This window comes from Cuculus canorus, chromosome 22, assembly GCF_017976375.1.
Source record: "Cuculus canorus isolate bCucCan1 chromosome 22, bCucCan1.pri, whole genome shotgun sequence".
Taxonomy (NCBI): domain Eukaryota; kingdom Metazoa; phylum Chordata; class Aves; order Cuculiformes; family Cuculidae; genus Cuculus; species Cuculus canorus.
Window position 1 is genome coordinate 5,213,062 of NC_071422.1, and position 20,661 is coordinate 5,233,722.

The 20,661-nt window shown below is 62.5% G+C and overlaps 1 protein-coding gene across 8 annotated transcripts in view; it reads right to left on the minus strand.

The window, feature by feature from the left end:
• Positions 1 to 221: 221 nt before the first annotated feature.
• AHDC1 (AT-hook DNA binding motif containing 1) overlaps positions 222 to 20,661 on the minus strand; it is a 64,870-nt gene continuing 44,430 nt past the window's right edge. For all 8 annotated transcript variants that reach the window (XM_054086241.1, XM_054086243.1, XM_054086242.1 and 5 more), the window contains 5 exons: positions 11,752 to 11,914; positions 10,787 to 10,827; positions 5,369 to 10,432; positions 4,587 to 5,259; positions 222 to 516 (listed from right to left, as the gene is read on the minus strand). In XM_054086241.1, coding sequence (XP_053942216.1) covers positions 5,412 to 10,355 — 4,944 coding nt within the window. In that variant the 5' untranslated portion in view covers positions 10,356 to 10,432; positions 10,787 to 10,827; positions 11,752 to 11,914 and the 3' untranslated portion in view covers positions 222 to 516; positions 4,587 to 5,259; positions 5,369 to 5,411. The remainder of the gene's footprint in view (positions 517 to 4,586; positions 5,260 to 5,368; positions 10,433 to 10,786; positions 10,828 to 11,751; positions 11,915 to 20,661) is intronic.

A 20,661-nucleotide genomic window follows, 5' to 3' on the forward strand; every position in this document is an offset into this window, starting at 1 on the left:
CTCGGTCATTTTTTCATCTCCCTCTGGTGCGTGGCTCTCCTTTTATTTATTATTTTTTTTGTGTGTGTGTGTGAATTTTCGGCTTTTTTAAAATTTTTTTTTTTTTTTTTTGTCCTTAAACATTTTTTTTTTAACTTCTTTTTTTTTTTTAACTTCTTTTTTTTTTTTAACTTCTTTTTTTTTTTTTTAAACTTCTTTTTTTTTTTTGTTTTTTTTTTCTTCAAAAGTATTTACAATTGCTGGTTTTGTGCAGAAAATGAAAATTAATCAAATAAAAAATACAAATTAAAGAGTCCCTCTGCTTCTGGCCGGGAGGAGAGAGAGAGAGAGAGAGGGAGAGAGAGAGAGAAAACGCGGCGCCGGCGCCACGGCCGAGGTGGGGGGGCCGGCGGCGAAGCATGGGGTGATGATGGGGTTGGGGTACCCCACTAGCGGCAGCCCCCTCCTCTCCTCGCTGCTCCGGTGGCTGGGATGGAGGGGGGGGACACGCGGGGGCCAAGGGTGGTGGCAGACAGGCTGGAGGGAGAAGAAAGAGAGGGTTGAAAAGGGGGGGGAACCCCAATATAGTACCTAAAGAATCAGGGAGATGGGTTTGACCACCCCAAAAAAGCACCCATGGGGCTGGGGTTCGTTCTCACCACCCATGTGGCACCCCCAAACCCAGGGTTTGGGGTCCTGATCGCCTCCAAATGGCACTCATACACTCAAGGTTTTGGGGTCCTGACCCCCCCATGCAGCACCCATGCACCCAAGGGTCTGGGGTCCTTTCTCATCCCCTGTTTGGCACCCACATATCCGCGGATTTGGGGTCCTCAGTCCACCCCTATCGGACACCCATGCACCCAAGGGTCTGGGGTCCTGACCCCCCCCCATCCAGCACCCATGCACCCAAGGGTCTGGGGTCCCCTGTTCACCCCCCATCCAGCACTCAATCAACCACCCAAAGGTCTGGGGTCATTTCTCACCCCCATTTAGCACCCACATACCCAGGGGTTTGGGGTACCCAGCATCCATGCACCCAGGGTCCTGGGGTCCCGTCCACCCCTGCCTGGCACCCATGCACTCAAAGGTTTGGGGTCCTGATCACCCCCAAAAGGCACCCACATACCCTGGGGTCTGGGGTCCTGCTCACCCTTCACCCAACACCCATCACCCAAGGGTCTGGGGTCCCCAGCCCACCCTCATCAAGCACCCACACACCCAGCAGTCTGGGGTCCTGACCCCCCCATCCAGCACCCATGCACCCAAGGGTCTGGGGTCCCCTGTTCACCCCCCATCCAGCACTCAATCAACCACCCAAAGGTCTGGGGTCATTTCTCACCCCCATTTGGCACCCACATACCCAGGGGTCTGGGGTCCTGACCCCTCCATGCAGCACCCATGCACCCAAGGGTCTGGAGTCCTTTCCCACCCCCTGTTTGGCACCCACATACCCGCGGATTTGGGGTTCTCAGTCCACCCTCATCAGACACCCACGCACCCAAGGGTCTGGGGTCCCCTGTTCACCCCCCATCCAGCACTCAATCAACCACCCAAAGGTCTGGGGTCATTTCTCACCCCCATTTGGCACCCACGTACCCAGGGGTTTGGGGTCCTGCCCACATCCCATCCATCACTCAGTCACCCAAGAGTCTGGGGTCCCCAGCCCACCCCTCACTGGGTACCCATGCACCCAGGGTCCTGGGGTCCCGTCCACCCCTGCCTGGCACCCATGCGCTCAAGGGTTTGGGGTCCTGATCACCCCCAAATGGCACTCATACACTCAAGGTTTTGGGGTCCTGCTCAACCTTCACCCAACACCCATCACCCAAGGGTCTGGGGTCCCCAGCCCATCCTCATCAAGCACCAACATACCCAGGGGTCTGGGGTCCTGACCCCCCCATCCAGCACCCATGCACCCAAGGGTCTGGGGTCCCCTGTTCACCCCCCAACCAGCACTCAACCACCCAAAGGTTTGGGGTAATTTCTCACCCCCATTGCGCACCCACATACCCAGGGGTCTGGGGTCCTGACCCCCCCCCCCCCCATCCAGCACCCATGCACCCAGGGGTCTGGGGTCCCCAGCCCACCCTCACTGGGCACCCACAGCCCTGGGGTCCTGCACACCCCTAAAAAGGCACCCATGCACCCAAGGGTCTGGGGTCCCCAGCCAACCCCCATCTGGCACACACTCCCCCAGCGGTTTGGGGTCCTGGTCACCCCTGCCTGGCACCCATGCACTCAAGGGTTTGGGGTCCTGCCCAACCCTCCCCCAGCACCCAGTCACCCAAGAGTCAGGGGTCCCCAGCCCACCCTCATCAGGCACCCACACATCCAAGGGTCTGGGGTCCTGCTCACCCAACCATCCAGCACCCACACATCCATGGGGGTCTTGGGTCCTGCACACCCCCAAAAGGCACCCATGCACCCAAGGGTTTGGGGTTCTGTCCATCCCCCATTGAGCACACGTGCACCCAAGGAGTCTGGGGTCCTGCACACCCCCAAAAGGCACCTATGCACCCAAGGGTTTGGGGTTCCCTGCTCACCCCCAAAAGGCACCCGTGCACCCAAGGGTTTGGGGTTCTGTCCATCCCCCATCGAGCACACATGCACCCAAGGAGTCTGGGGTCCCGTCTACCCCTGCCTGCCATCCACACACTCAAGGGTTTGGGGTCATCCAGTACCCAATCACCCAAAGATCTGGGGTCCCCCTAACCCTTATCAGATACCCACATACCCAGGGGTCTGGGGTCCTGGCCACCCACACCTGGCACCCACACATTGCAGGGGTTCTGGGGTCTTGCTCATCCCCCCATCCAGCACCCACACACCCAGAGACTCTGGAGTCCTGGCCACCCCTGCCTGGCACCCACATATTCAGGGGTCTGGGGTCCTGCTCACCCTCAATCCATCACCCACACCCCCAGGGCCATGCCTCCCTAAATTGCACCCAAGGGTTTGGGGTCCCCAGCCCACCCCGATCTGGCACCCACATGCTCAGGGGTCTGGGGTCCTGACCACCCACATCTGGAACCCACACACGTGGGTGTCTGAGGTCCTGCCCACCCCCCCCAACCAGCACCCATGCACCCAGGGGTCTGGGGTCCCCAGCCCACCCTCACTGGGCACCCACAGCCCTGGGGTCCAGCCCACCCACACCCGGCACCCACACACCCAAGGGTCTGGGGTCCCCATCTGACCCTCATCTGGCACCCACATACGCAGAGGTCTGGGGTCCTGTGCACCCCCCAGTCTGGTACCCGCAATCCCTGGGCTCTGGGGCACCCACTCTCCCCCAGCTCTGCCTCCTCATCACCCCGTTATTCAGCACCCCAACACCCCAGGGTCCAGCACCCCAACACCCTGGACTCCAACACCCCATACGCTGGACTCCAGCACCCCACCACACTGGGATCCAGCACCCCAATGCTCCAGGGTCCAGCACCCCATATCCTGGACTGCAGCACCCCAACACCTCAGGGTCCAGCACCCCATACCCTGGACTCCAGCACCCCACACCCTAGGCTCCAGCACTCCATCACCCTGGGCTCCAGCACCCCAACACCCCAGGGTCCAGCACCTCACACCCCACACTCCAGCACCCCACACCCAGGCTCCAGCACCCCATACCCTGGACTCCAGCACCCCAATACCCTGTGCTCCAGCACCCCAACACCCCAAAATCCAGCACCCCATACCCTGGACTCCAGCACCCCAACACCCTGGACTCCAGCACCCCAACACCTCAGGGTCCAGCACCCCATACCCTGGACTCAAGCACCCCATACCCAGGCACCAGCACCCCAGCACCCTGGTATCCAGCACCCTACACCCCACACTCCAGCACCCCACACCCAGGCTCCAGCAGTCCATCACCCTGGTATCCAGCACCCCAGCACCCCAGGATCCAGCATCCCAACGCCCCAGGGCCCAGCATCCCATACCCTGGACTCAAGCACCCCACACCCAGGCTCCAAGCACCCCACACCCAGGCACCAGCACCCCAGCACCCTGGTATCCAGCACCCTACACCCCACACTCCAGCACCCCACACCCAAGCTCCAGCAGTCCATCACCCTGGTATCCAGCACCCCAGCACCCCAGGATCCAGCACCCCATACCCTGGACTCCAGCACCCCAACACCCTGGGCTCCAGCACCCCAATGCCCCAGGGTCCAGCACCCCATACCCTGGACTCAAGCACCCCACACCCAGGCTCCAAGCACCCCACACCCAGGCACCAGCACCCCAGCACCCTGGTATCCAGCACCCTACACCCCACACTCCAGCACCCCACACCCAGGCTCCATTACTCCATCGCCGTGGTATCCAGCACCCCACACCCCATCACCCTGCACCCCAGGCTCTGCAGATGTCTGGGCAGTTTGGGTCTCCAGTTTGATGCTTGGCCACTGGGCAACACCTGGGGCAAGTGCTTACAGCCCAAAAGGATTTGGGGGCACCCACTGGGTGACCCTCACTGGGTGCATTTGGCTTAGACCCCCCTCCCCTGGAAAGCACAGAGCCCCCAGCGCACCCCCAGTGCCCCCCCAGCCCCACCCCCCTTCCCAGGGGACAGGCAGCGAGGAGGCTTGGGTGCCACTTACCGGGTGACGGTGGCATCTCGGAGCCCCGTTGGCGAAGCTGCCAGAGCCTGGTGGGGGTCAGTGCTCCCAAACACCCATCGGTGTCCATCCGGCAAAAAAAACCACCCCGGCAAAGCGAGCGGACGGGGAGGGAAAGGGAAAAAAACCAATCCCCAAGTGGAGGCTCCAAGGGTGCTGGAGCCCAGGGTCTCGGAGAGGCTGCGGGTGGGGGGCACCCAGCCACTGCTCCCCAGCCCCACGGCCGCCTCCTGCCCAGCCTGGCTGCCCTCCCTGCCTGCGCCCCTGCCCTGGGCTTGGTGGGGGCATCCGTCTGTCCATCCATCCATCCATCCGTCCATCCGTCCGTCCATCCATCCATCCGATTGTCCTGCTGCAGGGCGGGAGGGGGGGGTGGCAGTCCGGAAAGCAGAGCCAGGCGCTTGGCAGACAGAGCATGTTTGAGTGCGGAGGGGTGGGGGAAAAAACGGGGAGGGGGTTCTCTCTTCATCCGTTATTTTTTTTCCTTTTGTTTTGCTTATTTTTTAACTTTTTTTGTCCTTTTCTTTTTTTTTTTCCTTTTTTTTTTCCTTTCTTTTTTTTTTTTTATAGAAAAAAACCAAACAAACGGTTCCAATCCCAGTTAAATACAGAACTTGAAAAGTGTTCCAGAAAAAAAGTGCTGGCTAAATTACCTCTGAAAAAGAAACACAACACGGAAGGGAGAGGACACACGATGAGAAGGGTGCCCTGAACCCCCTGCCAATCCCCCCCAAAACCTCGCCCCGAGGGGCTCCCCCACCTACCCTGTAACAAAACCTCGTTGTCCGGTTGGCACGGCAGCAGCCACTACAATGAGGTGACCGTAAAAGTGTCCTCGGGGTGTTGTTGCTCTACCATGGGTCCCAAAAACCCGCTCTTCTGGGTGGGGGCCATGACTGGGTGCCCTTGGGGTGCAAAACTGGGGTACCTGTAGTTGTCCTGCAGCTGCAGCATTGAGTCTCTTGGTACGGGGGAGATGTTCAAGTCATTGATCAAGGGACAAGCGTAGGGTCCTCGGTGATGAGCCCGGGACATCTCCAAGGGCTCCTTCTCGCCCTTGGAGGGGTGGGTGCTGCTCGGGCTGCTCAAGTGAGGGTTCAGACACGAGGGGTCCGTCCTGCCCATGAAGTCTACCAGCATACCGGCCCCCGCTTTGCCGTCGTACGAAGGGCTACGGGTGCTGGCGTTGGGGGAATACCAGTACGGGGGATTTTTGCAACTGGGGGAGTCGTAGTGCGCTTGAGGCATGGGGAGATCGCGGCAAGCCAGGTGGGGGGCGTGCGGCAGGGCCCCCCCTTGCATGCTGTGTTTGAGCGAGTCGCAGGCGGGCAGCTTGCGGATGTCACCCGCCCGGAGGTCCTCCTTGAAGGCCAAGGTTGGGGAGCAGTTGGGCGAGAAGGCTTTCTGCAAGCTGGCCTCGAAGACAGTCTGCTGGCCGGGGGCTGCCAGCTGGTGCGGGAGGGCAGGGAAGTGTTTGTTTTCCAAATCCGCCTGCCCCAAACCAGGGGAATCGCTCTGAAAGCCCTGGACGAAGGTCCCGTCCGAGGGGGTAGAGGGGTTCATGGAGTAGGGGCCGGCATAGTCGCAGGGGTCCCGCTCGCCCACCCCGAAGCCCCGGGATTGGGAGGGCAGGGGGGACATGCTGCTGTCCCCGCTGTAGTAGTCCAAGCCCAGGTCTGTGCTGTCCTGGAAGAGGGGGTTGACCGCCTGCGACTTGGTGGGGAACTTGGCCTTGCCCGTCCCTCTCTCCTTCTTGGAGGCACAAGCTCCCCGGGACCCCCGAGGCTGCCGGGGTCCCGTGTTCCTTTTGGAGGGGTACACAGAGGAGGAGGAGGAAGAGGAGGAGAAGTTCAGGTGGGAGGTGTCGAACATGTCCACCTTCTTCCGCCGACCCCGACCGGGCTTGGAGCTGCTCTGGAAGAGGACGCTCTGGTTCCAGTTGTAGCCCGGGGCAGAGGACGCTTCGTTCCAGTCCATCATCAGCTTCTCCAGGCTGGAGAGACTGGACTGGCCCTCGCTGGACGAGGCCTCGCTGTTGGCGCGCCGGTAGCCGGCCGGCTGGTTGAACTGGGTGCTATCGGAGGATGATTCGGAGAAGGTCTCCGACACCGTCTGCTGCTTGGCTTTCTGCGGGGTGTAGTTGGAGATGTCCAGGATGACGTTGGGCTCATTGAGGTGGCACTCAAAGCCTGGGTTGTAGAGCTGGCTGAAGGCCTCCGAGCTCCAGTCCAACCCACCGTAGCCTTGCCGGAACGCCCACGGTGCGGTGCTGGGGAACTGCCGGCAATTCTCAGGCGAGGGCTGGAAGGAGGCTGAACCCTTAGGCACCATGTAGCCGCCGGGCGAGACGGTGCTGGCCCGGCTGTCGCATCGTAGAGGGGTGTGCGCCGCGCTGGAGAACTGCCCCCCTTGCTCGGCGCTGTTGAAGAAGGCGGCTTTGCCCAGCGGCAGGCTGGGACCGGCCGTCTGCGGCGCGTAACCGGCGCTGTGGGCGCTGCTAGGGGAGGACGGGAGGCTGCTGCCGCTGCCGTAGGCGAAGCTGCAGTCCTTACTGTCCTGCGCCGACGGGTACTGCTTCCCCGGTGGGAAGACGCTGGCGGGTGCCACGCTTTGCCCAGCGCCGTAGTTGCCATACGGCGAGTAGCCGGGAGTGCCGCTGGCCGCTGGGTGAGCCGTGGGCGACCGGGAAACGGCTGAAGGCGGCACCAGTTTGGGGAAAGCCTCAGCCCCCCGGCATTCCGACGATGCTTGGGCTACGCCATAGCCGGCGCTGGTGGCACGGCCGGGTGGGAAAGCCGGCCGACCCTGCATCGCCGCATGGAAGGCGGCCTCGGCGCCGGGCGTTGCGGCCGCCGCCTTGCCGCCTCGGGATGGGTACGCGGCCAGGCCACGTTGGCCGGGTAAGGCGGCCGGTGGGGCTGTGTAGGCGGCCGCCGACTTGCGGGACTCGGAGCGGGATGCTGAGAGGGCGAAGTCCAGCAGGTCAGAGGAATCATCCGAGTCCAGCAAGGAGCGGAAATAACCAGTGAAAAGGCTGTGCCTCTCCGGACCAGCCTCCGCCTGCGAGGACGGTGTGCTCCCGGCGTAGAAGCCAGCCCGGCCGGACGAGCCCGACTCCAGCCCAGCGGCGTGGAAGGCTCTCGCCTCGGCCCCTTGGTAGCCACCACTGCGGCCAGCCTGGCTGCTGGGGTGGCCATGGTGGGGGGCCCAAGGGCTACCCTTCTCCCCGCCGGCCCACTCAGCGGGGCCGTCGCCGAAGCTCTGCCCGGGGTTGGGCTCAGGGAAGAGCGCCCCGTTCTTGCGTGCACGTCGTTTCCGCTTGGGTTTGCCCACAGGGTCGGGCTCCGGCCGGCCCCGCTTGCGCGGATGCACGGGGTCGGCGTGGAGGGCAGTAGGGGCTTTCTTCTTCTTCCCAATCCCCTCAAAGAAATCGCTGAAGGAACAACGGGCAGCACGGGCGGCGTGGCCCCCTCCGCGCCCGCCGAAGCCTCCTGCCTTGCCGCCGCGCCGGCGGAAGCCCTGGACGCGGTGCAAGAAGTGGGAGATGCTCTGGGTGTCGGGGGCTTGGTGGATGGATTCGGGCTCGCTGGGGGTCCAGCAGCGCGGCGGCGAGCAGCGCCCCGAGCACTGGCTCTGCCGGTTGAGGAAAGCCAGCTTGGCCAGCACATCCGAGTAGTCGGCCTTGCTGTCATTGGTGTCGGCGATGTAAGAGGGCTGGGGCGAGGCCAGCTTCTGCTTCCTCCTCCTCCTCTTCTTCACCTCTGGGGTGGGCTCCTTGGGCTTGGTTTGGCCCAGCAGCAGGTTCTTGGGAGGCCTCCCCCGCTTACGCTTCAGAATGATGGGCATCTCACCGGGAGGGAAGACCACCACCACGTTGCGCCCATTGTTCTTCATCTTGAGCAGCGGCGTGGGCTCCATGGACGTGCTGGCCGCCAGCTCCTTGCCCTCCAGATTCAGGTTGCTGCTGAGCGATGACACCTTGTAGGTGGTTTTGTTCCTCCTGCCCAGGGACACGGGGATCTTGGCCATCTTCACCACCATCTTCCTCACCCCACGGCACTTACTCTTCTTCCCTGCCATGGGGGTCTTGGGTGCCTCGTCAGGGTCCAGAGTGTCGGGGGGTGGTGGTGGTGGTGGGCTCAGCAGCGGGGTGCCAGGCTCCTCAGGCCCGGGGGGCACCTCGGCGGGCAGGGCGAGGGGGGACAAGACGCGACTTTCGGGGGTGACATCCACCCGGCGCCCTCGCCCTGCCCTCCTCCGGCGGCACAGCATCTTTGGCTTGTCTGTCCGGCGCAGGGCGTACTTGCGGTGGTCCTCTCCGCATCGCCCGGCCCCCCGACCCCCGCAAGGGCCCCGCTTCACCATGCTGCCCAGCGGACACCCGCCCAGGCGGGGCTGCAGCCCGTGGGGCCGCAGCGGGTCCCCCGCGCCCGGCTGCGCCTCCAGCAGCTCCGACACGGTGCCCAGCGGCTGCGCCTCCAGCAGCGAGGGCTCGGTGGGCATTAACGGGGTTCGCGAATCCAACAGTGGAGGCTCCAGGGCGGCGGGCAGCGGCTCCAGCGCCTGCAGCCCCAGCGGCTCTGCCAGCGGCTCCAGCGACTGCAGCTCCAGCGATTCGGACAGGGGTTCCAGCGACTGCAGCTCCAGCGACTCCGAGAGCGGCTCCAAGGACTGCAAGCCCAGCGGCTCCAGGTTTTGCAGCTCCAACGACTCTGGCAATGGCTCCAGGCTCTGCGAATCGAGCAGCTGGGGCTGCGACTCGAGGGACTGGGAATCCAGCAGCCGGGATTGGGAGTCCAACTCTTGGGCTGGCAGCAACTGGGGCTGAGGCTCCATTGCCTGTGATTCCAGCAGCTGCGTCCCCGGGCACGCCAGGGAGGCAAGTTCATTTAGGATGTCCGCCTCAGCCAGGTCCGAGTAATCACCCGCGTCAGGCTGAGAGCAACCGGCTTCCTCCGCCGGCGCTTTGGAGGCTCCCCCGGCGCCCCCGCTGTGGCCGGGGGGCTGTGGGGTGCTCCTTCCCCCCGCATCGGCTTCTCCATCGCGGGCCGGGGGCCGGGGATGCCGCGACGGCTCAGTTTTGCAGAGCACCCCGCGCTCCTCGGGGCTGCGGATGCTGTTGGCCAAGGAAGGGGAGGAGAAGAAGCTGTACTGGAGGTCACGGTCGGCGGGCAGGAGGCGGTTGTCCTCGTGGCCACCGCCGCCACGGAGGCTGCCGCAGTCCAGGTGCACCCCGCTGCTCTTGAGGTCCTCGGAGAGGCGGTTGAGGTCCTTCATGATGTCAATGAGCTGCACCACGGGGTGGAGGTTGATGTGCCCGTTGCCGCACTTGCTGCGGAGCAAGGCGAGGATGCTGTCGACGTTGCAGCGGCCCGAGGCCAGCGTCGCGTTGGGGAAGGTTTTAGGTGCCCGATCGCAGGCAGCTGCCTCTTCCGCGCTGCCCCCCAGGATCCGGGGCTCACCGGCACAGCTCAGCAAGTCCTCCGCCGCCTTGGTGCCCCCGTGTACACTTTGGCACCGGTCGGCCGGGTCGCCGTGCAGCAGCGAGCCTGCCTGGTGCTCCCGGCCGAGCGCAGGGCACGAGCCTTCAGGGAAGCTCAGCACGCTGCAGGATAAGGCTTTTTCTGCCGGGCAGGCTGGGGGCCGCTGCACTGGGTGTCCCGGCGGGTAGAACTTGGGCTCTCGGACGTAGTCGGGCGAGCCACGCACAACGCTGGTTGTTACCACTGGGCCCGGGGGCTTCACGCGCATCCTGACCTCCTCCTCCCCCGCGTGCCGCTTGGCCGAGCAGTTGCTGACATGGGGGTCGGGGAAGGTGAGAGCGGGACCTGCACGAGGCATAGAGGGGGACAGTGAGGCTCCGAGGGCACTGCCAGCCAAAAGCAGCCGGCAGTGCCTGCTCCATCCCCGCTGCCTGCGTTTGCCACCCACCTCATCCCTGTCCCATCACCAGCAAGGATCCGGTGGACACCGCGGGAATTTGCTCCCACCACCCCCAGCCTCCTCCCTTGCCCACCGCAGTGGGGAGAAATGGGGTGCAGCCCCTACTTCTGCTCAGGGGAGCCTGGATACCCTCCCCATGGCATGACCATGCGTGGCAGCCCCCGGCGTACCCCAGTGCAGAGGGAAAAGGGGGTGACTGTGCCTGGAGGGTTATGAGCTGCACAAGGGCTGGGACTTACCCTCGGCTTTGCTGCTGCTCCTGCTATTGCACTTCAGCTCTCTGCAATAAAAGGGGTGCAGACGGTTAGCAGGGAGGGGGGTGCCCACCGTGCCCCCCACGAGTCCCTACAAGGGATGCACTGGGAGCTGATCCTGAGCTCCCACAGCCGAGAGGGCAGCGCCCGCCCACCACCCTGGTGTCGGGGCTGCGAGCGGGGCAGGGATGTGGAAAGGGATGGGGAGGAGGCTGATTGCAATCTGGGGGACAAAAGGGATAGGTTTATCCCCTTCTCACCCCCACAACCCCTCCATGGGGTTGGGGCGCTGTGGGTGGGGGGGGGTCCCAGGATGGAGGGGGGGATGCGGGGGCCGTGCAGCCTCGTTGCCACTAGGTGGCCCCTGCGAGCCACGCTCTCACCCACTGCCCCCCCCCGCTCCCCCCCAACACCCCTGGGGTTGGGGGAGTGGGTGGCTTCTTCACCCTCTGGGATGGTTCAACATCTGCCCCCCCCATCCCATCTCCTTCCAACCCCCACCCCAGCATGGATGCTGCTCTTCCACCCACCCAGAAGTGACGTTGCCCGGTGCCAGCAGCCCCCCATGGGACCACCCTCATTGCCCGTGCCTCAGTTTCCCCTTGCTGGCAATGGGGACACAAGCGAGGTCGGGGGGGGGGGAGTGTTGGATAGGCACCTATGTGTGGGTACAGATGCCCACAGTACCCACGCACGCACTGCACAGCCCACCCTGCACCCCATGGGGGGCCGCACACCCCTATTTGCTCCCTTTCCCTATTTGCTCCGTTTGTAAAGCCACGGAGCACACCCCCCCCCAACTCCATCTCCAGAGATGCTTTGCAGCCAAAGCAGGGATGGGCAGAGCAGAAGCAGCAAGATTTGCTGCCAACCCCTCTCCCAGCTCCCCCCAGTGCAGCCTTTGCCCCCCCCCGACCCCGTTCCTGGGGTGAGGGTCCCCCCGGGGGTACCTGGGCCGGGGGTGTTTGCAGTGCAGGTTCACTTTGAAGCTCCTGTTGTCGCCGTCGCTGCCGGGCTGGTGGGGGCCAGAGCCCTGGGTGCGCGGGAACCACTCGGCTGGCGGGCTGGCACCGTTCTCCAGTGCGACGGGCTGGCAGGCGACCGAGCTCCCATCTGCTCGAGCAAGAACAGAGACCCCCGCGCATCAGCCTGGCAGCCCCCTCCCCAGGGAGCACCCCATTCCTGCCTCCCCTTCGATGCCACAGCCCATAGGGACACCTGGGGGACCACGCTGTCCCCTCTGGCACCCCCCTATCATGGGATGCATGGATTCAGGGTGTTGTTTGAGGGCAATACCCCCCCTTTCTCCCCTGCCCCAGCCATGCTCTGTGCCCACTGGAGGCAGGGCGCATGCACATCTGCGTACGCGTGCCCACACAGATGTGCGCGTCGCACACGCGTGTGCACACAGCTCTGCCGGCTCTGGCCCCCGCTCCCTCGCAGGATGCCAGCGCGGTGCAGGGGTGCACAAGGAAGCCCCCCAACCCCTCCCAAACCCCCTCTCCGCCTGCGTTTTCACCTCTTCCCCCCCCCCCTCCAAGAGCCACGTGTGAATCCCTGCCTGTTGGCTCCCTCCCCCAGCGCACACCCGCAGACACACACACACACACGCAGCCGCTCGGCGTGATCCAGGCTCTTCCCGGTGTCTGGATTAGCGTGACAACTTATCAACAAGGCAGGGAAAGAGAATTCAAACCTGTCAGTCCATCCGCATCCCCCTCCCTCCTCGTCTCCCCGCCAGCCTTTGGGCGCAGAGCTGGCACGGAGAGGATGCGGGCACCTCTCCGGCAAACACCGCCACGGTGCCTGCACAGGGTAGAGTTACACCAAGGGCAATGTGGAGCAGGAAAATATGTGCTAGGAAGACTGGTCTGGTCTCTGTTGGAGCTACTAATATGCCCGAGAGCTGTTGGACGGGAGGCAGGCAGGAAGGAAGCAAACGGGAGGGTTTCCAGAACAGCCGCTGGGAGCCGATCCCTGCAGCACACGGCTCGAAAGAGAGGATTGGGGAGATGGGGTGGGGGAGACAGGGACCCCCATCCCTGCGTTGGTGGCCCCTTGCAGGACCATGGAGTTAGGGATGCGTTGGATACCCATGAGGTCCCCAATGGGGTGCGTGGTACCCACTGGTGTGCAGCCACGGCGGCCAGAGGCACATCCCATCATCCCCACATCACGGGGATGGGCAACGCACAGCATCCTCCCAGCACAGGGATGGGCGTCACATCATCTCCTGCTCTGCCCGTCCTCTTACCCCACACCGGCCCTCCGGCCCCAGCACGGCCACGTGGCCGGTGACGAGGTGGGAGAAGCTCCTTGCGCCATGTTAGTGTTTCTATCTCACGCCATCTGGTCACCTCCACAGTGGGGACCACCTGCACCCAACCACCCGGCAGCCACCACGCCACGGGGATGGGCAGCACCCACCATCTCCACACCACTCATCAACACCACGGGGAGGGGCAGCACCCATCATCAACACCACATGGGGGTGGACATCACTCACCATTCTTACACCATGGGGACCTCCAACCCCACCATCCCCACACCATGGGCATGGGCAGAAGCCCCCACCATCACACCATGAGGATGGACCTCACCCACCATCCCCACACCATGGGGGTGGACATCACCCACCATCCCCACACCATGGGGAACACCACCCCCACCATCCGCACACCATGGGGATGGACAGAACCCCCCATCATCACACCATGAGGATGGACATCACTCATCATCCCCACACCATGGGGAACACCACCCCCACCATCCGCACACCATGGGGATGGACAGAACCCCCCATCATCACACCATGAGGATGGACATCACCCATCATCCCCACACCATGGGGACCACCACCCCCACGTCCCCACACCATAGGGGTGGACATCACCCATCATCCCCACACCATCTCTACACCATGGGGTGGAATCATCCACCATCCCCACGCCATGGGAATGGGCAGAAACCCCCATCATCACACCATGGGGAAGGGCAGCACCCACCATCTCCACACCATGGGGGTGGATATCACCCACCATCCTCACACCATGGGGTTGGGCAGAACCTCCATCATCACACCATGGGGATGGACAGCACCCACCACCTCTACACCATGGGGATGGACATCACCCACCATCTCTATGCCATGGGGGTAGACATCACCCACCATCCCCACACCATGGAGTTGGGCAGAACCCCCATTATCACACCATGGGGATGGACATCACACTCCATCCTCACACCATGGGGATGGACATCACCCACCATCTCTACGCCATGGGGATGGTCAGAACCCCCCATCCTCACACCATGGGGATAGACATCACCCACCATCCCCACACCATCTCTACACCATGGGGTGGAATCATCCACCATCCCCACGCCATGGGAATGGGCAGAACCCCCCATCATCACACCGTGGGGATGGTCAGAACCCTCCATCCTCATACCATGGGGATGCACATCACCCACCATCCCCACACCACGGGGACCCCCCCATCCCCACCCCCCCCCCCACCCCACGCCGTGGGGCGCCGGCGGGTCGCAGCCTGGCCTTGGGTGGTGCTGAGGAGGGGGCTACGGGGGGGCGACGCCGCGCTGGGATGCTCGTGCACCGCTGCGCTCACTTTCACCTCCCTGCTCAGCCCCAGGCAGCCGCCACATGTTTCCCATTAGGCTCTCTGGACTTCGCCATTCCTGGCTCGCTCGCCAGGGGTAGGGCCTTTTTCCTTCTTTTTTTTTTTTATTTTCTTATTTTTTTCCCCGGTTTTTTTTTTTTTTTACTTTATTTTTTTGGTTTTTTTTTTTTCTTTTTTTCCCCTCCTCGCTGGTTACAAAACACCAGCCGAGACCACACAAGCGAGGAAGGCGACGGATGGAAGGCGAAAGAGCGATGGGCGCCGCGGGCGGGGGAGAGGCAGCGATGCTGGGTGCTGGGGGGGCTGCGAAGAAGCGGGGGGCGAGCGTGTTTGGGGGGGTAAGCGGGTGAGATTGCAGTCACCTCCGCTTCCCACCTCCTGACCCCACAGCCCTGCAAAGATAACAACCCCCAAAGACTGCTGACTCGCCTCGCAGAAATCCAATATCCTCGCTGGTGAACTAATCGACTACCTGGGCTCGCCACCTCCCCTGCCCGGGCTTAATCCTGCTGCTGCAAAGCTTTAATTAGTTTAACGGTTTCAGGCTTTGACAGAGGTTGGCGGTGAGCGTGTGGCCCCCCCCCATCATCTCCAGGCAGGCTCCCGCTTGGGTGGCAGCGTGGGCGAGGTGGCACCGGGAGCTGCTCGTCCCCCCTTCTTCTTCTGAAGGATGTTGGCGCTTGATCCCGACCCTTGGGTGGCGAAGAGGGCACAAAAGGGTTCGCTTGGCACCCAGATGGCCCCTCAAGACACGGACGTGGGTTGGTGCCCGGCTCGCAGGCCACCCAGACGTCAGGGTGGGGCTGGAGATGCCACCGGGAGCCAAGCAGGCGGCGGGGACCCAGGCGCCACCCAGATGGGGACACGTTGGACGCTGCCTCCTGCCCTGCTGGCAGCAGCGGGGATAGGGGTCCCCCCCCCCATTGCTCTGCGCCCACAGGGGTCAGGGTGGCACTAATGGGGGTGCAGAGGGGTGCCTGACACCCCCTCCCCAGCCGTGGGGTCCGTGCAACACCGTGCACAAACACAGCTGGGGCGCTGCCAGAGGTGCCCCCTCCTTGCACACACACATCTGAGGTGCCTCCCCATTGCACACGCACATCTGAGGTGCCTCCCTCCTTGCACACGCACACGCGAGGTGGCATGACAGGGTGTCCCATTCCCACCTCTCACAAGCCTGGGGTTGCTGCGGTGGTGCTTCTTGCACACTCACACACAGCTGGTGCAGGGCTGAGGCTCCACTGCCTTGCACACGCACATCTGAGGTGCCCCCGCCTTGCACATCCACACATGAGGTGGTATCACAGTGTCCTACTTCCACCTCTCACAAGCCTGGGGTTGCTCTGGTGGTGCTTCTTGCACACTTACACACAGCTGGCGCAGTGCTGAGGCTTCTCTCCCTTGCACACGCACATCTGAGGTGCCTCCCCCTTGTACACACACACGCAAGGTGGCATCACACAGTGCCTCACTCCCACCTCTCACAACCCTGGGGCTGCTGTGGTGATGCCTCTCCCTTGCACACTCACACACGGCTGGGGCTGTCTCCCTTGCACACTTACATCCAGGGGCACAGTGGGGGTGCAGCTCCCTTGCACTCACACTTAGGGCTGCTGCTGCGGTGCCTCTCCCTTGCACGCTCACATACACTCACAGGTGAGGTTTCTCTCCCTTGCACATGCACATCTAGGGGCACAGTGGGGGTGCAGCTCCCTTGCACACGCACACACATGCCTGGGGCACTGGGAAGATGCCTCCCTTGCACCCCCCCCACTGCTGTCCTCTCTGCAGCCTGTCCCTGCACCCCCTTTGCTCGCCAACACGCACCCAACCCCCCCCACCCCTGAGTCCCCCTGGAGCCCATCCTGCCTTGCTGACACCAATGGAAAATCCCCTCCAGTGACAGCTTCCTGGCAGGCGCTTTCCGAGGGTTTCCGTATTCCCTAGCCAGACCCCCCCTCTCCGGCCACCTCCTCTGTGTGGGGGGTCAGGCAGGCAGGAGAACGCAACCCCCCAATCTTCACCCTCACCACTGATTCAGCTTCTCAGCCCCCACCCCAAAACACATGGGTCCTGCCCCCTCCTCATCCTCCTGGCCCCTCATCACCCTGCCTGCACCCCACACCTTCAGAATGGGGACACCCATCAGCACCAGGAGGGCTTTGAGATCCCACCCAGAACCCCTCCTCTCCATCCTCACCGCTCCCCAATCCAGGATCACAGCCCCCACCCCAAAGCACATGGGTTCTGCTCCCTCCTTATCCCCCCTGCCCCTCATCACCCTGCCTGCACCCCACACCTCCAGAATGGGGACACCCATCAGCACCAGGAAGGCTTTGAGATCCCACCTAGAACCTCCTGTCCCAGCATCGCTGGCAGCTGCCACGGCACCCACCCACCTTGGGGTCCCACCACCCCATGATGCTGCTGTGCAGCGAGCAGGGCAAGAGCTGCGGTGGGCACAGATGGGTGCTGGGGTGCAGGGTGCTTGCAGGCACCCCCGACCCCTCCTTGGGTTGTCATCTCATTCCCACCGCAGTTCAAACCCATCCGTTACCACATCCCCCCACTTCCATGCCGTCGCTGGTAATTAGGAGATGCAGCAGATGGTGCCTGGGCTTCATCTTAGGTAATGGGTCCAGGCGAGCTGCTCGGCCGCTGGTTCCCTTTGCGGGGCCCTCGGGTGCCAGAGTAGAGGTTTTTTGGGGTCTCCGAAGGGCGCTGGTCGGGGAACACGTTCCCCTGATGTGGTGTCAGGTGCTGCTGTGGAGGAGATGGTGCTGGGATGAGCTTGGCTGATGTGTGGAGCAAAGGCACCGGGGAGACATGGCTCCATGGGGGAGTGGGGCTGGGAGGACAGGCTCAGGACAGCCACCCTGGCACCGGTGCCATCCTGCAGGTCTGGTGGTCCTGGAGCTGCTGGGACCCTCGATGGGTTCAGCGCTCAGCCCTGTAACGTGCTATGGTGCCTTCGAGGTGGGCGAGGACAGGGATGCCTGGATGGGCTCCCGCTACTCCTGCTGCAAGAGCCGTCTTCCCTGAAACAACGATCTCCCGTGCAACGACATCCCCCCGGCAATGACCATCTGCCCCACAATGGCCATCTGCCCCACAAGGATATTCTCCCCGTAAGAGCCATCCCTCCTGCAACGACCATCCCTCCTGCAACGACCATCTACCCTGCAATGACCATCTACCCTGCAAGAAACCACCTCCCCTGCAAGGACCATCTCCTCCACAACGACCATCTCCCCTGCAAGAGCCATCCTTCCTGCAATGATCATCTGCCTGCATTGACCATCACAAGAAACCATTTCTCCCACAAGGACCATCTCCCCTACAATGACCATCTCCCTCACAAGAAACCATCTCCCCTGTAAGGACCACCTCCCCCTGCAAGGACCATCTACCCTGCAAGGATCATCTCCCCCACAAGAATCATCTCTCCCACAAGGATCACCTCCCCCACAAGGACCATCTCCCCCCGCAAGGACCATCTCCTTCACAAGAAACCATCTCTCCCGTAAGGATCATCTCCCCCACAAGAAACCATCTCCCCCACAAGGACCATCCTGCCCACAAGGACTATGTCCCCCACAAGAGCTATCTCCCCCACAAGAAACCATCTCCCCCACAAGGACCATCTCCCCCACAAGAAACCATCTCCCCCACAAGGACCATCTCCCCCGACAAGGACCATCTCCCCCGCAAAGACCATCTACCCCACAAGAAATCATCTCCCCCACAAGAACCATCTCCTCTGCAAGGATCATCTTCCCACACAAGGACCATCTGCCCCACAAGGACCATCCCTCCTGCAACGATCATCTCCCTCACAAGAAACCACCTCCCCTCAACAACCACCTCCCCTGCGATGACCATTTTCCCTTCCAATCCTCTCTCCCCCGCAAGAAACCCCTTCCCCGCGCACGGCGGCTCTCCTGCTCCACCACCGCCTCGGGTGGGCGCAGCCGTGGGTGGAGGGACCACGCTCCCCTGGGTGCCCCCAACCCCAGCATCACCCAGTGTGGACGCATCGCCCTCTTCCACCCTTTTGGCCCCCCAGGATGGGTCTGACCCCCCCTTTTTGAGGCTGAGAGGGGGGGCAGGTGGTGGTGGTGGGGCCGAGGGGAGGCAAAACCGCTCGACAGATGGACGGCAGCGACGGTGGCACCTCGGCCGGCTGGAGCCCAGCGCCGCAGTTCAGAGCTAGCAGGGAAAAGGGCTAAATTTAGCTGCTTCCCTCGGTGCCAGCTTTGTTCCCCCGCCCCGACGAGCCGGCGCGGGAGTCAAGCAGCCAGCCTGGCCCCCTCCCCTGCCCTTTTCCAGCTTGGGGGGGAGGGGGGAACATGCACCCCAGCACCCATCCCTTGGGGTGCCACACCAGGGGATCCTCAGAGGGATGGTATTTTTGCACAATGGCTGTTGGGGTGACACCACGGGGTGCTGTGCCCCTATATTTTTGCACAACAGCTCTTATGGAGATACCATGTGGTGCTTTGCCCCAATATTTTTGCACAACAGCTGTTATGGCGATGCCATGGGGTGCTTTGCCCCCCATATTTTTGCACAACGACTGTTGGGGTGACACCACGGTGTGCTGTGCCCCCATATTTTTGCACAACAGCTCCTATGGCGATGCCATGGGGTGCTTTGCCCCCCATATTTTTGCACAACAGCTCCTATGGTGATGCCACGGGGTGCTGTGCCCCTATATTTTTGCACAACAGCTCTTATGGCGATACCATGGGGTGCTGTGCCCCCTATATTTTTGCACAACAGCTCTTGTGGCAATGCCATGGGGTGCTTTGCCCCCACATTTTTGCTCAACAGCTCTCGTGGCAATACCATGTGGTGCTTTGCCCCCTGTATTTTTGCACAACGGCTCTCGTGGTGATGCCATGGGGTGCTTTGCCCCCCATATTTTTGCACAACAGCTGTTGGGGTGATGCCACGGGGTGTTTCACCCCAATATTTTTGCACAACGGCTCTTACGGCGATGCCATGGGGTGCTTTGCCCCCATATTTTTGCACAACAGCTCTCGTGGCGATGCCATGGCGTTCTTCACCCCCTGTATTTTTTGCACAACAGCTCTTACGGCGATGCCATGGGGTGCTGTGCCCCCTATATTTTTGCACAACAGCTCTTGTGGCAATGCCATGGGGTGCTTTGCCCCCACATTTTTGCACAACAGCTCTTATGGAGATACCATGTGGTGCTTTGCCCCAATATTTTTGCACAACGGCTTTTACGGCGATGCCATGGGGTGCTTTGCCCCCATATTTTTGCTCAACAGCTCTCGTGGCGATGCCAAGGGTGCTTTGCCCCCCATATTTTTGCACAACGGCTGTTGGGGTGACACCACGGGGTGTTTCGCCCCAATATTTTTGCACAACAGCTCTTACAGCGATGCCATGTGGTGCTTTGCCCCCTGTATTTTTGCACAACAGCTCTTATGGAGATACCATGGGGTGCTTTGCCCCCCATATTTTTGCACAACGGCTATTGGGGTGACGCCACAGGGTGTTTCGTCCCAATATTTTTGCACAACAGCTCTTATGGCGATGCCATGGGGTGCTTTGCCCCCATATTTTTGCACAACAGCTCTCGTGGCGATGCCAAGGGTGCTTTGCCCCAGCACAGCAAGCGTTCCCCAGGGTGCCAGCAGGCTCGAAGCTGCGCAGACGGCCACATCCCCTCTCTCTGGGCTCCCTCTTATAGCCACAGCATGAGTCACAGCCCCGGTGTGTCCCTGCCCAGTGCCAGCCACACCGGCTCACGGAACACCCACGGCCACCCTGGCACGGAGGGGTTTCCATCCTTTGTTCATCCCTGGGGCACCCACGGTGGCTCCACAGCCCCCCAGTTCCCTGCTGGGGGATCCCATGGGGACACAGAGGTGACGCTGAGCTCCCCCCTATCCCCAGCCGCGGCGCGCTGCGGGTTAACGCCAAGCGGGGCCGGGATCCTGCGAGGCCAGTAACATTTGGAAGGCGCCAGATGGACGCGTGCCCATGCCGAAGGCTCGCTCGGCACAGCCACGCTCCCCCGCCGCCGGGGCTGGGGGGCTGCCCAGGCCAGCAAAGGGGCGCTCGTTGGGATGTGGGGATGCTCACCATGGGCCAACAGGGGTCTGAGCCCACCCAGCACCCACCCAGCACCCACTTGGCACCCCCAAAGTTGGCCATCAACACTACCCCTTCCACTCGCAGCCCTGC